Here is a 15,355-nt window from a genome sequence, read left to right as displayed (position 1 = left end):
CTCAAAAAGGTGATTGATAGATATGACAAGTCTCTGACAAAGCGTATGCAGCAAGCTCGGTGCAACACATCGGCAATGAACGACAACGGCTCGAATCAAGGATAAGGCAACGGGGTAACAAAACATCGGCTAGGGAGGACGACGCTTGACTAAGCTGTGCCACACCTTGGCCGGGGTGTGCCACATCTCGGCCTAGGCCATACCTGCCTACGGACAAGGTTCACAAGGTGCAAAACATCTCAGCAATAAATGCCCGAGGTGAAGGTGGGGGTCGACCAAGGTCTCAAAATAGTTCTAAGTACAAGGGTTCAAAGGCGAACTAAGCTCAAGAGGACCTCGGCCACACACACACCAAGCAAAGATCAAAATCATGCTAGCAACTTTAAGCAAATCAAGACAAGGCAAAACCTTCAAAAACAAAATAACAAGGCAGGTTCATGCAGGAATGTATGCAAGTATGACAAGAGTATGGTGAGGGTTGTTACATGAAAGCCTTAAAACACAAATTAAAAGTGTAGAATATTGAAGAGTTTGGGAAGCTTGAATCTAAGCTTAAGGCTACTGAGAGGAAGCCCATGTCATAGAGTTAATTGCTTAAGAAAGCACACTTCTGGGGATTAAACAAGCTAGACGGAAGGAAATAATGAGTGAAATTTGGGGGCCAAACAAAATTTTGGAATGGACTTGGCTCCTAAAGTCCAGAATTAATTGGGCATCAAAAGGAGATAGGAATACAAGGTACTTTCACATTATGGCTTCTAATAGAAACAACAAAAATTCCTTGTGTTCAGTTATGGTGAATGGCTCATTGGTGGAAGAACCTATAGAGGTTAGGCATGTGGTGAAGTCTCATTCCATGAATCTTTTCTCCGAAACTTGGGCTGCTAGGCCAAAACTGTCTAGCTAGTTCAAAAATATTGGAGGTCGTCAAGCGGCAGATCTGTTGGAAGCAGATTTTACTGAGGAGGAAGTCAGAAATGTTATCAAGAACAATGATGGTAATAAAGCACCTAGGTCTGATGGATTTGATTTGGCCTTTTATAAGAAATGCTGGGGAGTAGTCAAACCTGAGGTAATGCAATTTTTAAGAGAGTTTCATCAAAATGCCTCATTAGTGAGTGGTTTAAATAGCTCTTTTATAGCTCTAATCCCAAAAGTTGACAGCCCATCACGCTTGAGGGATTATAGGCCCATAAGCCTCATTGGATCCTTGTACAAAATTTTGGCTAAAGTCTTAGCAATTAGGATGAAACAAGTGATGCCAAGGATTATTAGTGAGACTCAATCCGCATTTCTTGGGGGAAGGAATATTCTAGATGGGATCCTCATTGCTAATGAGATAGTTAATGGGTGGAGAAAAGCAAACAAGAAAGCTTTGGTGTTGAAATTAGATTTTAAGAAGACATATCATTCAGTCAATTGGGAATTCTTATTTAATATGTTATCCAATTTTGGATTTGGTGATAGATGGGTGAGATGGATGAAAAGTTGTGTAACCTCCGCAAAAGTGTCAGTTTTAGTGAATGGTTCACCTATTGAGAAATTTTGCCCACAGAGAGGTCTAAGGCATGGTGACCCACTGTCCCCTTTCCTCTTCAATATTGTGTCCGAGGGGTTGAATAGCTTGTTTGCTAGGGCAAGGAAATGGGTTTGATAAAACGGGCTGCCATGGGGATTAATGGGTTAACAGTAACGCATCTGCAATTTGCAGATGATACAATATTGTTTTGTGAAGCTGAATGGGTGGAAGTGGTGACCTTCAAACGCATTCTGAGATGTTTTAAAATCCTCTCAGGGCTGAAAATTAATTACCATAAAAGTGTGATTGCTGGTATTGGAGTGGATGAAGTATTGCTGCAAAGTTTTGCTTCTAAACTAAATTGTGCCCATCAGGGGTTACCTTTTAAGTATCTAGGACTTCCTCTAGGAGCTAATCCTAGTAAGTCAAGCACTTGGAAGCCAGTCTTGGACAAGTTTAAACAGAAGTTATCTACATGGAAGAGAAGGCTGTTTTCATTTGCTGGGAGGCTGACTCTAATTAAGTTTGTCATAAGTAACTTGCCTAACTATTACTTGTCATTGTTCAAAATACCAGTGGGGGTGGCGAAAGCTGTTGACAAGATTCAAGAAAACTATCTTTTGGGGGGATTTGACCTTAGAAGGAAAGTTCACATGCATAGTTGGGATACCATTACCAAGAGTAAACATTTGGGAGGTTTAGGGATCAGAAGAATCACAGTTATGAATAAGTGCTTACTGCTGAAATGGTGGTGGAGGTTTGGGGCAGAGCATGATACTTTGTGGAAGGATGTTTTATGCTCTATGTATAATATGGGGGGTGGAAGATGGCTGCCATGTATGGAAGGAAACAACAGAAGCTCAAAAATTTAGTCTGATATCATTGGTGTAATTATATCTACTCCTATGCTACACAATCTGTACCTTGCAAACTCAACTATTGAGTTGGGGAATGGTAGGAGAGCTTATTTCTGGTTAGATAAATGGGTTGGGGAGTTGAGCCTCAAGGAGGAATTCCCCAAACGTTTCTCTCTGTCTACTGATAAAATAGGAGTAGTGTCTAATTTCTATAACAAAAGTGGAGGGTCTCAGGTATGGAATCTGGAATTCAGGAGAGCTCTGTTGGCATGGTGTAGACACCCCATTTTTTAGGGCCTTTCAAGACTTGGATGTTCTTATAGGTACATCCGATGACGAGTCTGATTGCTCGTCAAGTGCTCAAAGTCCTCAATAGAACGCCACAAGTTTGGGTTTTCCGAACCCTACATCCTTTTTGTCTCCTTTTTGGGCCATGACTTGGCCTCTCTCTCCTACAATCTTTGGTGGCCTACCGGCCATCCATGAGGGCTGCCGGCCAGGGCTTTTGTCCTGCCAGCCATTGATGTGCCTTGCCGGCCATCACTAATGGCCGGCCGGCCACCATTTTTTCCTACAGATATTTTGTGATATTTTGTGCTAGCTGCTTGCACAGATTCATGCATCTTCCTACACGTGTGTTGCTGGATGATTGTGAGGGAAATTTGTGTTTTTTATATATAGGACCCCTCTCTTTCATGTGTGGGGGTTAGAAAAATTTGAAGACAAAAAATTCTCTCTCTCTCTCTCTCTAGATTTCTCTCTCTCTCTCTCTCTCTTGCAAAATTGTGTGTGTTTCCCTAGTTTCTCTACACTTTTGCCTACTTCTCCTAAACCAAATCCTCTCACCTTTGAGCTGAGGTTCCTTAAGGCTTTCTTGGAGCTCTTGAATGTGGTTTTGGCTTGAACTTGTGCCTAAAAGTTTTCTTTGCTTCAAGAGGTAGAATACTAGTCTTGTTATCTTGTTTTCAATACTTGTTTTTCTATCTTTTTCAATTGTTTTGGGGTTGGTTTTAAACTAAAAAAAAACTCTGCTTTTGTGGCTTAAAAATGTTGGTTTGAGCCCTTTTTTTAGTTAGGGGGCGGTTCACCCTTCTTGCTTTCTTGCTTGTAAAGCTTCTGTGCCTTCATCCATCACTTTCAAACCAACCTTTTTGGGCTTTTTAACCACTGAAATTCAGAGGATTTTCAGTGGCAAAAATCTCATTTTAAAGTCCAAAATTGAAGGGGTTAGCCTCCCCTCCTTGTGTCTTGTTTGCATGCCTAGTTAACTCCATTTATTAGCTTATTGTTTTAGCTTTTTATGGCTTGAGTCCAGCATGGTTTAGACTATATTTAAGGCTATTTTTCCTCTGTTTTGGGTCATTCATTTTATTTGAGCCTTGAATGGCATTGTTGTAGTGTTAATTCCTTTACTAGCTTAGTGTTTTAAGGCTTTAACTATCATTGGTTTGAGTTGGTTGCATGTTTTAGTGCTTTTAGTTCTCATTTTCAGCACCTAATCATATCTGCAACCTCCCCCCTTTCTTGAATTTTTTTTTTTCGAAATTGGTTTCAACCATTTGCTTGTTTAAAGCATGAAATTGAGATGTTAGTGCTTAATGGTTTAATCCTTTTGGGGGTTCATTACCAACGGCGCGAGGTCTGTTTCATGCCTAAAACAACCTTTTGGTTTGACCTTTCTTTCCTTTTAGAGGACACTCACCAATGGACTAAGTGATTAAAGAATGATTTGGTAATTAAAATGTGTAAACAAAATTGACAAGTAAAAGTGACAAGTTAAGCATTTTTTGTGTTGCATTGTATGTGTTCAAACTAAACGTTAGTTTGAACACAAGGAAAATAGAACATTTCATACTCAAAAGTGATGAAATGTGCCATTCTCCTCGGTCTCCATTGCCCTTGATCATGCATGATGGGATGGTGGTCATTCGAGTCTTGTTTGTGCATTTATCAAAATTGTACAACTTAGATATTTGGCCGTCATGCAATGAATTTTCTTGATTGATGGTTTTGGATCCAAGTGTGTCACTCCTTTGAGATTTTGAGATGATAAGGAGGGATACAGTACAAACAAACCCTTGGAAAAACCCCCTTTTTGCTCTGTTTGTGCTCTGTTACAACATGGTGATCCAATGCATCAGTGGCCGGCAATGCACCTTTTTGGCCGGTAGAGGGCCGGCAGCAGCTATACATGGCCGGCAAGTCACTGGTGTAAGCCTCAGAGAATATTTGGTAAGGTGGAGCAGAAAGATTTTGGAAATGCTCAACCATGCAAACAGAGACTTTGGAGAGCAAAATGGTGGTCTTTTCGGGGCAAAAACCGAGCATGTGCATCCTCCACTTCCTAAGATGGAGCAGTGGCAGCATAGTTTAAACGTCTTGCATGCTTACTTTGTGTGCATTTTTCTTTGTAATTTAATTAATTAGTTTACTAGTTAATTAAAGTGTTGTAATAATTAGTAATTAGCTTAGCTAGTTATTCGTTCGATTTGTGACAATTAGTTTAATTAGCTTAATTAGATTAGTTTACTTAGCATAGCTAGTTGGCTCTTATTCATTCGGACCCTCCTTCGCGAGGGCGTAATGTTGTAATAAGTGTGCGTGCGTGTGTGTATGTCTTCCAACCTCACGTCTTTCTCCTTTTATTTAATCACTTTTGATGGTTAGATTAGGGACATATTTAAATTAGCATACCTGGTGCTTCCATCCATTCATTTGTATTGCATGCACCGAGGCTCGGTGCATCATTCAAACTGCATTGTTGTTTCAGTACTTATTTGAAAACGTGTTTAATCGCATGTTGTTCAAATCAATTCGTATGCCATATTAGTAGCCGAGCCTATTAATTGCATATTGCATGTGTTGCATTAGGCATTCTGTATAGTTAGGAATCATGCATTATTTTCTAACTCATATTTTCCTGGCTTGGAGTACTAAGTGAGTTTTTACGCTTTAGCATACTTGCATAAGTGTGAATGTTGCCATGATTAGCATGCTTGCCATGAGGCTATGTGCTTAAATGCTAAACTGCTTGAATTGGAATGATTCAAACGAATGTACGTTTTAAGCCCACTTTGTTGAGTGGCAAATCATGTTTTAAGCCCACAATGTTTGGTGGCAAATCCGCAAACTTTAAGCCCACTTGAGGTGACAAATTCAAACCATTTTCACAAACAAACATCAGTTGAATTGTTCCAAATTGAGCAAACTAGTCTATACTTGCTTGTGTGCATCACATAGTAAAGCTAGTTTAACAACCGAATAATGTTTATAAAAAATCATATTATGGTCAGTAGAGGCCGATCTTTGATCGGGCGAGCGGGAGTGCTCAATTCATAACCTTCCCCCCTTGTACCCAAGTTCCCAAGCCGAGTCAACTTTGGTGATGACGGACACGTGGCCTTCGGCACGGATCAGGGTTTCCTAAATTTCCCCAAAAATAAAATATTTAGGTGTCGACTCTTTATCTGGAAAAGCAGTCCAATTTTGGCATTATTTGATTTAAAATTGATTTTCCAAAATGATTTGCTAGATTTAGACTCTTTGGTGTTTATCAGTTTCACATTGCACTTGTGAGACTAGATTCAGAACCGCGGGAGTCCGAATTGTTAGGCCCTTTTCTTTTCAAACCTTTCCGAAAGGGGGGTAGAAAAAGGGGAGCCACACATGGGAAGATGAGGAGGTTAGTAAACTTCAGTCCTCCCTTATGAATGCTCCAACAATAGGGGTCAGCAAAGAAGATGCGTGGAAGTGAAAGGCTGATCCATCTAGTTTGTTTTATGTTACATCAGTGTATAAAAGTTATGAACTCTTCTTGGGTCCTGTTAGGAAAGTGGAAGTGGTAGTTTGGAATAATTGTGCCCTACCTAGAGTCAAATTTTTTGGGTGGTTGGCTTGGCACGGCAAGGTGAAAACCTTTAGCTTCCTACACAAAATTGGAACTTAGCTACATCTGCCAATGTGGGTTGTGTCTTTTGTCAAATTGAGATGGAATCTGTCAATCATATCTTGCTTTTCTGTCCTTTTGTTTGGCTACTGTGGTCTAATACTATGAGATGGTGGGGTTTTCAGTGGGCTATGCCAAACTCAGTGGAAGAGCTACTGCAATGGTGGTCGTTTTGCAAAATGAAAAAGATTGAGAAGCTGCTGTGGAAAGTTGTGCCTTTGGCTGTTTTGTGGTCCACATGGAAGCATAGAAATGATTGTGTTTTTAATGGTTCCCAGCCAAATTACGAGGAACTATGTGAGGTTGTCAAACCAAGAATAGCTTTGTGGGCCAAATCCTCCCCAGCTAAAATAGAGTTCTCTGTTAATGATGTAGTCTTCAATTTGCCTCAGGTTCAGTACTATATTAGGAATGGGAGCTGAGCTAACCATCTGTTAGTATGTATATTTGGTTGAGAAACTCATAGGGGAGCAGTGCTCACTAGGATCTGCTTAGATGGTTGTGGGTGAACAGAGTATGGCTGCTACTGTAATGGACTATGGTGTGTTGCTTTTGGTGTGTTTAATGCTGCTGGGTGTTTGATTCTTGGCTACCCAGCTATGCTCAGGCTCAGGCTCTGGTAGCGGTCTGATATGTTGGTCTGTCTTGTTCTGGTCCATAGGTAATTGATATTTTGGTTTGTGCTGGACTCTGGTGTGCTGTTGAGTGTTTTGATGTGGGTGTTTTTGTTTCTTGGCTGATGGGGTTATTTGTTTTGCATCAGAAATGGTGTCTGAGCTTGTGTAAGGCCTGGCTTCTAAGGTATGATCTTCTCTACTTTAAAGGTATAATGGTTTATGTCTGTTCTGTTTCTGTGATTATCTAGATTACAAATGGAATGACGTCTTGCGGATCTTTTGCTTATTGAATGGTGGCACATTGGTCTTGCTGATCTGTTTCTATTATCTGTTTGTTTTGGTGGTTGAGTCTGTTGTTTTGGTTTTGATGTTCTGTACTAATGTAATGTAATCAGTAGCAGAGTTTGTTGTTACTTGATCTGTTAGCTGTTTCTATGACTATATGGACTACAAAAGAGCTGTGGTGCTAAGTCTTTTTTTGGTGTTGAGTACTTTATCAGGAATGGTGGATGGGTCTGTTTTGGTGCTATGTTGCTGATACTAGCTGAAGGCGGTGGAGGTGGTTAATCTGCTTTTGTTGGACTGCTATGCTTAGCTGTGGTGTTGAGGTCCAATTCTGTGTTAGGAATGGGAGTTGAATTTGCAGTAGTTCTCTGTGCTGATTTGGTCAAAGATGCAATTCTTCGTCCTTAATCCTTGAACCTGCTGGTTCTATTTTTGCTAGTCTTGTATAGGAAAAAAATGGCTGGTAGTCTTGGTGGTTGATATGTTGGACTGCTATGATGGTTTCCATATTGCTAGTAGGTCCTATATAGGCTGCAAGTCCTGGGTCAAGTTCGGTTCTGTTGGACTGCCTTGCAGTGCTTGTTGTAGAGGAGTTTTCTCTGCTTTTTGGTTAGTTACTCACCAACTTTGGGGGTGCTAGCATATGATAGGATGCACTCTTTGGTGCCAACATAGTTGGGATGATTTAGCTCATCGTGATGCTTTTACACTTCCTCTCTTTATTGATGTAGTTGATTTGTATCTTATATCTTTAATTTTACATCAATATAGTTTCTTTTTTGCCGATCAAAAAAAAAAAAAAAAAAAAAAGAAAAAAACGAGTGTTCCAATGTTGATGTTATATTGTGAGTTAATTAGTGGGTGTATGTAATTGTGCAAATACTCTACAATCATAATTGGGTGGTTGTCAGCTTATTATTATTATTATTATTATTATTATTATTATTATTATTATTATTATTATTATTATTATTATTATTATTATTATTATTATTATTATTATTATTATTTTATTTTATTTTATTTTATTGGCTTTTTGGTTGGCTTCTCAAGTGTTTTCCTTGGTGTTTACATATATTTTGCTTGGGTATCATGGTCTAACTTAGGATATGTTCTTTAAGTTATGATGCAGTTTTAACAACTTGATTTCTCATAATATTATTGGATATTTTTCATTTTAATTTCTTCTAGTTGAATAATTTATTACCAAACACTTAGTTGCATTTAGAAATGCTCCTATGAGCTTTAAAAATGCCGCAATAAGATTAAATGATATTATATTGTTAAATACAATAGAGATATTTGCTGTCTTATCTTTCTCGGCTTTTTTTTTTTTAATCAGCAAAAAGGGAAAGCTTTATTGATTATATGAAAGGAATAAAGTATATAACATATATCAATAAAGTAGAATAGAATAAAGAATATCATAGCTAAATTAGACGATCTCAATTAGGTTGACACCGAATCAAAAACTCAATCATCTAGTAGCTCCATCCCAAGCATAGTTCTAAAAACCGGCCGATACGTATCGGAAGAATAGGGTGCCGCGATGGATACAGGCCCGTGTATCGCTGAGATTAAAAATCGCAGGAGAATCGGCCGAGTCCTGGTACGTATCGGTCTGTAACCATTATACAAGCAGGAGAATCGGCCGAGTCCTGGTATGTGTCGGTCTGTAACCATTACACAAGCCGTTAACAAGCCACGACGGGCCGATACTCACCGGTTCAGACTGGTACGGGAAAGAAAAATGGGAAAAACCTGTGAAATGATTTTTAAAATTTCACTGTCGCGACACCTAATTCCTGATACGTACCGATCGATACTACCGATACCGATACTCTACGATCGATACTGTTACATTACCTGATACTATGATTTAGAACCATGTTTCTAAGTTGATGAGAGACCAACCAAACCAAAGGTACAACACTAAGGTAAAGCTAACTTCTATCTATCATCGTTAATGGTTATGTCACATGCCATGTATTTGTACCTTTTTGTAGTTTACTTGTAGTTTCATTTTTAGAACTATTGTCTTTTATTTTTCCTTACTTATTTTTAATTAAATGGTATTATAAAAAATAAATCAAAGAAATAACTCATACTAACAATTCTGCCTTTGAGTTATTCAATTTGAAACCGAAACAAAATTTTTACCAACTAAAATAAGGGGAAAAATCCCCAAAACATCTTACCATAATTTAACATTTTTAGAAGCTTACAACAAGACAAATTGTGACTCCTTCACAAGGGTAGCATGAAGACAACTCATTTGTGAAGGTAAAATGATAAGCTTATTTAATAAATAAATAAAAAAAAAGAAAAAAGAAAAAAATTGTATAAACTTTATGACAAGAACAATATAATAGTGGCATTGTTGAAACTATAATAAGTGTTCTTGATGATTCTTTTCTTTAAAAGTGAAAATCCAAATTTGACAAATTATTTTGTATTAATTTTTTTTTTTATATAAATGTGATGTTTCTATATTACTACTCTTTATATCATATAAACATTGTTCCTCTACTTAAAAATAATTGTTCCTCTCTCCTTTCTTTTAATTCTAATTTAATTACTAAGACAATAGAGATCCACACTTTTAGTGATGTGGCAGGTGAATTGGAAGTTGACACCTATCATATCATATTATTGTAGATCAAATTGTGAGATATTTTTGTCGATCTAACATTTTCCGTAAGTGAGTTAGTGGGCCATGTTTGGCTTGATTTTCGGAAACTTGTTTTAGAAAAAAAAATTAAAAGTTAGGTTCATGAAAAAAATCAAAAAGTTTCATGAAAAAAAAAAAAAAAATCAAAAGCACTTATCGTTTTTAGTTGTATCTTTTTTTTTAAAAATAATTTTAAAAAATTCAAAAATATATTTTTAATATTTATTTTTTGTCAAACTAATTTCTCTTTTTTCAAAAAAAATTCAAAAAGTCATTTCAGAAATGCAAACCAGATATGGTTTCTTTCTCCTTGTTGACCATTACCCACCATATAGCGATTCCGGTTTTTGATCCATTACTTATTATGTTCCGAACTCGTGTTGGTTTGGTTTGAATAGTTATTCCTATCTCCTTCCTTTGTCTTCCTCTTCATTTTGGTTATCGGGTTGTGGTTGTGCGTTTGAGATAGTTTGGTCGTTTGTATTTCAAAACTTGTGTTGCCCAGATTTTGGCCTTTCCGTTCGAGCAGGCATTCTCATGCTCGAGCGGGTTTCACAATTTTGCTCATCTGCTCAACAGCCGTTATTGCGCTCGAGCGGGATTCGTCAACTCTTAGTATTTCTTTTTGCAGGTCTGAAATACTGGAAGTGTGCATCAAATGCTCGAGTGTAACGCCTCGAAATAAACCCAACATGAATAATACATAAACTACGTACATTCATCAATTACAACCATTCTCCATTCTCTATATCAAAAATATCCATGGTTCATACAAGGGTTCCACAAATATCCATTCAATGATAAGAAAACACCTGAATCTATAGCATGTGAAACATATAGTCTTCAACATGAAACTAAAATAAAAAAGAAATGCCCTTACGGGCTTACATCTTCCAAGGCAATGGCCCGGTTACACAAAATGGTCTCTCGGACCCATACCAAATTAGCCCTAGGATTTACAAAAAATTACAACAAAAGAAAGAGTGATATACTCTTCACCAAAACATATCCATACCCTCAGCTCAGCGAGATCACAACATCTTTACCTGCACCAAATCCCGTAGGGGTGAGCATAAAGCCTAGTAGAGAATTCTCACAAAGTATATACAGTTATGCAATTCTCAATGAAATATAATGTTCATGCTATGCCATGCTCTCTTAAAGAAAATTTCCATTTCATGCTCTTTTAAAATTTCCATTTCAAAAAAAGTTAGCAATCTCAATACATTCAAACAAACCTCCAATTTTAATCAATAGGGGCAGTAAATACGACACTGGTAATCCCTAGGCTAGTGTCTGCAAGTAGACTCTACAAGTACTACCAAATTGTCATTTTTACCAGTATTAACCGGAAGGCTCGACACCTATCCGCACGGGTTTTTGGTCTTTCATCATGGACACTCAGGCCAACTTATCAAAGTCATCTACACCCCTTAACCGGACTTACCAACGTATTTACCCCTTTTACATTTCTGTTTGTTCTCATTACAATATACTCCTCAAGTAAACATGATGAGAATGTAATAATGATAAGAATTCATTTCATGCACAGTAATTATAATATATCAAATGATAATGCCATGCAATAATCAATATCTCCTAACATTTCTTCGTTTTAAAATATTTCTATAAATATATCAATTTCATTACATTCCTCATTTCTTCATCCCAATGTTGTTTCATGAACAAACATACCAACAATTTGCAACAAGATAGCCCCCTTCAAGGCTACATGTGATGTATTCAACATTATTTCCAAGATTTTACAATTTTTGCATTTCATAGTATACAACCATTTACCACTTTCCAAAAATGCATGTTCATGTGTTCAACAAACATATAAAATTAGCATCTCATTGTTCATGCCCAAATAGATTTGTAAATTCACTAATCATGTGATTAAATTTACTTTCCTCCATCCTTTGATACAAAACAAATAGGAAGTTTCATAAATATTTTCATTTCTTTTCCAAAATCCCCAAATTTCTAAGGTTTCTCATCAAAACCCAAAATATCTCTCCTTTTCATGGAGAAGGCTCATTAAAATCATCTTTCTTTGATAATGAATTAGAAAACCCAAGTGTCAACAAGAAACTCTTGAAACTTTGACCCTCTTTGAAGAAATCTCATCATTTTTGAACCATAGACCAAACTCTCATAATAGATCCAAGAGAAGTATGAAATCAACATTTAATCTTGCAAAACATATATATATCTATATATATATGACTCAAGAATGTCCCTACCTTAAGCTTGATGGAGAAAAAGTGAAACCCTAGCTTCAAGATGGAGTGTTCTTTAATTTCTCCTACACCAAGAGAAATCCAAGCTCGATCTTCAAGATTTAGGAGGGGTGATGATGTTTTAGATCCAAAGATTTGCAATGAAATCAAAGTGTTAAAGTGTTTTGGTTAGGGTTTCTAGAGAGAAGAAGGAGAGAAATGGAGTATAGAGTGAAAGAAAAAGCCCCAAAATGTGATACAACTACGGCCAAATGGGTAAAAAAAAAAAAAAGAGATTCAGACTACTCATTTGCCGCACGTGTGGCGCCCTTCCCCGAACGTGCGGAGCGTCCCTTCCGCATGTGCGGCCCTCATCCCTGCACGTGCGGGGCTCCTCTCCCGCACCTCTCTCCGCTCGTGCATATAAAGCAGAAGGCCACCCAAACTTCCCCTGCATTCCGCACGCGCGGCTTGGCCTCCCGTACATGCGACCAGTGACCCCCGTACGTGCGGCTGAGTCCAGACAACCCAGAAAATTTTCCGGTCCAAACCTCGACACTCCGGGCCTAACCTAGCACTCCCTGGAACAAGTGAAACTCAGAACCGAACAACACAAGAATAAGAACTTTCTTTTAGGGAGTTATTTCCGAACGTTTCAATCTCAATGGAAGGAAAAGGAAGATGGTGTGAAGAAAGAAAGAAAAGGGAAGAAAGCAACTCGGTCGTCACATTGAGTGTCCACTTCTACGCTCGAACGGGGACCTTCGTCTGCAGAACTTCTGGAAGTGTGCATTCTACGCACAAGCGCCACTTTTCATGCTTGAGCGAAACTCTGTGTCTGACGCTCGAGCGGGGCTTTCCATGCTCGAGCGGGTTGCGTGTATTTTAGTCTGAGAATATGACATTTTGAATCACTTTTCTTTTTTTTTCTCTCTCTGTCTAAAACTTTCCAAAAAGCTTGTTCTTGAGCTTTTCTCTCTACAATTCACCTTCTCTCTTAGATTTCATCTAGATCCTTTGCGATTTCCACCCAAGTGCCTTTGAGAAAAAGGTAGAGCTCGTCAAGATTTACATTTTGATCCAAATAGAAGTGGGTTTCGGCACTCTCGGAGTTTTTCTCTTGTGTGGTTCATCTTCTTCCTTTGAGGTAGGGATCTTTCTACACTTTTATTTGGTATTTAGCTTAGTTATTGTCTCTTGTATAACAATGGAGTAATTTGGGGAGGTTTTAAACAAACCTAGGGTTTGTACATAAAATGGAAAGAGGGTTTTTGGGTGAAGGTGAAACAAACACTTGAGGGGTTTGAAAATGATGTTGTATCGTATAAAATTTGGTGATTTTGGCACTTGGCTATTATTTGGGAAAAGGGGGAGATTTTTCCCTAATTGGATCTAATAATGATTTTATATAAATAATGGAAATTGACAGTGAAAATGTGAAATTGAGAGGGCATTGATATGAATGGTGAGTTTGGTTATGTGTTATTTCATTTTTTGGTAGTTTCGAATAAACTATCTATTATGATATTTTATATTTGTTTAGAAATAATTGTATTAGGCTATGGTGGAGGATAGCTATGATTGTTGTAGAAAATGCATGCAGATTAGGTGAACTGGAGCTAATCACTTGTGCTTGTCATTGAACATGACTATATTTATGTACATTGTATATGTATGATTATTTGGGAGTGGAAAGAGGATATACTCCATTGTTTGAGTTCGTGTTTAAATACATTGCATATGTATGAATGATTGTTTGGGAGAAGAAAGGGGATAGACTCCATAATAATTAAGTTGGTCGGAGTATCCTGGGTGAAAGTCCTGAAATTATACATGGGTGTCTAGCCTGGGGATGAAAAATCTGTAAAACGGAAATTGTTGTGCTTGTATAGTCGACGAACACATGGGTGTCTAGCCTGGGGATGAAATATCAGATAAGTGAATGGAACATGAGTTGAAAGTAAACTAATTAAGACTTGAAAGGAACATTTTACGGGTATATAAAGTTATGAAAAGTGTTATTACGAGCATTGTTTATGCACTTGTACTTATACCTTTGTTAAATTTCATATATTGCGTTAGATTATTTCTACTGGGCTGTGGCTCACCCTACTTGGGAATAACTTTTTAGGTAATGATGGCATGCCTCCACCTAGGCAGTAACGTTGGAGAAATTTTCGAAAGCAAGAGCTTCATCTTTTGATTGTATATTTTTGTAAAGCCAAGGGCTTAAGATATAATGAGCGAAGCTCACTTTTGTTGTAACCAAGTTAAAGCTTGGAAAGGTGTAAGCCAATAGGGCATCTACTTCTGTTAAACTCTTGTATCCATTAACTTCATGTAATGAAAGAACTTTATACTCTGATGTATGTTGCTATTTAAATATGCTTATGGGTTATATCTATGGTTTTATTTTGGGGGCGTTACACACCATCCCTCTATAGTCACACCATCCCCTTCTCACTGCCCCTATCCACAGCAATCAAATTAATCATAGTTTAACATCAACATTGGAACACCTATACCCACTAAGTTAGCAAACACTTTAATACACACTAAACACAAAATTGGATCCTACTTTTATCACATTTTTTTTTTTCAACATAGTTAAACAAACATTTTTAACACATTCACTGTGATGCTCTAAGAGTGAACTAGATAGAAGAAGAGACAACAAATTTTGAATACAAAAATCCCAAACTTAGTTCTTATCATATAACTTTGATTCAATGCAAGAGAACACAAACTCTAAATACAGAAAATCAGAGGATGTAACTCTATAACAAACCTCTAATACGTATCTCACTTTCATAGCCTTTTGTCATATAACACAATTTAACAATAGTGAATTAGATACCAATTTACATCCATAAAATACAAGATCGAACATGTTGTAAGGAAAAAAAAAATTATGAATTTAAAATCTCTCGCAAGATAGCAGCTTAATTTAAAATGGAAGACTTTACGCAATCAAAAAGTAAAAATACAAAAACATCAAATACGAAAGGTAAATTACACTTTTCATCCTTACACTTTATACCAAATCTCATTTTGATTTCTACATACGAAATTGTGGCAGTCAACCCCTTGTACTTTTGATCAAATTCCACTTTAGTCCCTACACATAAAATCGTGAAAATCAACCCTCTGCACTTCTGGTCAAGTGTCAATTTGTCCATTATTTAAGTTTTTAGCAGAATTCAGTCATGTAACAAATATGTGACTACGAAATGAGGGC

At 37.4% G+C, this 15,355-nt stretch overlaps 1 protein-coding gene across 1 annotated transcript; it reads left to right on the top strand.

Moving 5' to 3' along the window:
- Positions 1-1,644: 1,644 nt before the first annotated feature.
- On the top strand, positions 1,645-6,744 carry LOC145799250 (uncharacterized). Its single transcript, XM_082888793.1, has 4 exons — positions 1,645-2,324; positions 2,478-2,610; positions 2,700-2,762; positions 6,448-6,744. The coding sequence occupies exons 1-4, from the start codon at positions 1,645-1,647 to the stop codon at positions 6,742-6,744; spliced, it is 1,173 nt and encodes a 390-aa protein (XP_082744919.1).
- Positions 6,745-15,355: the final 8,611 nt, after the last annotated feature.

This window comes from Camellia sinensis, chromosome 9 (assembly GCF_055761805.1).
Source record: "Camellia sinensis isolate YWXY chromosome 9, ASM5576180v1, whole genome shotgun sequence".
Classification (NCBI taxonomy): Eukaryota; Viridiplantae; Streptophyta; class Magnoliopsida; order Ericales; family Theaceae; genus Camellia; species Camellia sinensis.
This window is presented reverse-complemented; position numbering and strand designations above follow the sequence as displayed.

What these genes read in the sequence shown, in the direction of transcription:
- LOC145799250 (XM_082888793.1), top strand. Translation starts at nt 1,645, where the DNA reads ATGGGTTTGATAAAACGGGCTGCCATGGGGATTAATGGGTTAACAGTA. An exon ending in AAGGATGTTTTATGCTCTAT is followed by an intron (nt 2,325 to 2,477) that starts GTATAATATGGG and finishes GGGGAATGGTAG; the next exon opens with GAGAGCTTATTTCTGGTTAG. An exon ending in TCCTCAATAGAACGCCACAA is followed by an intron (nt 2,763 to 6,447) that starts GTTTGGGTTTTC and finishes TGGGGTTTTCAG; the next exon opens with TGGGCTATGCCAAACTCAGT.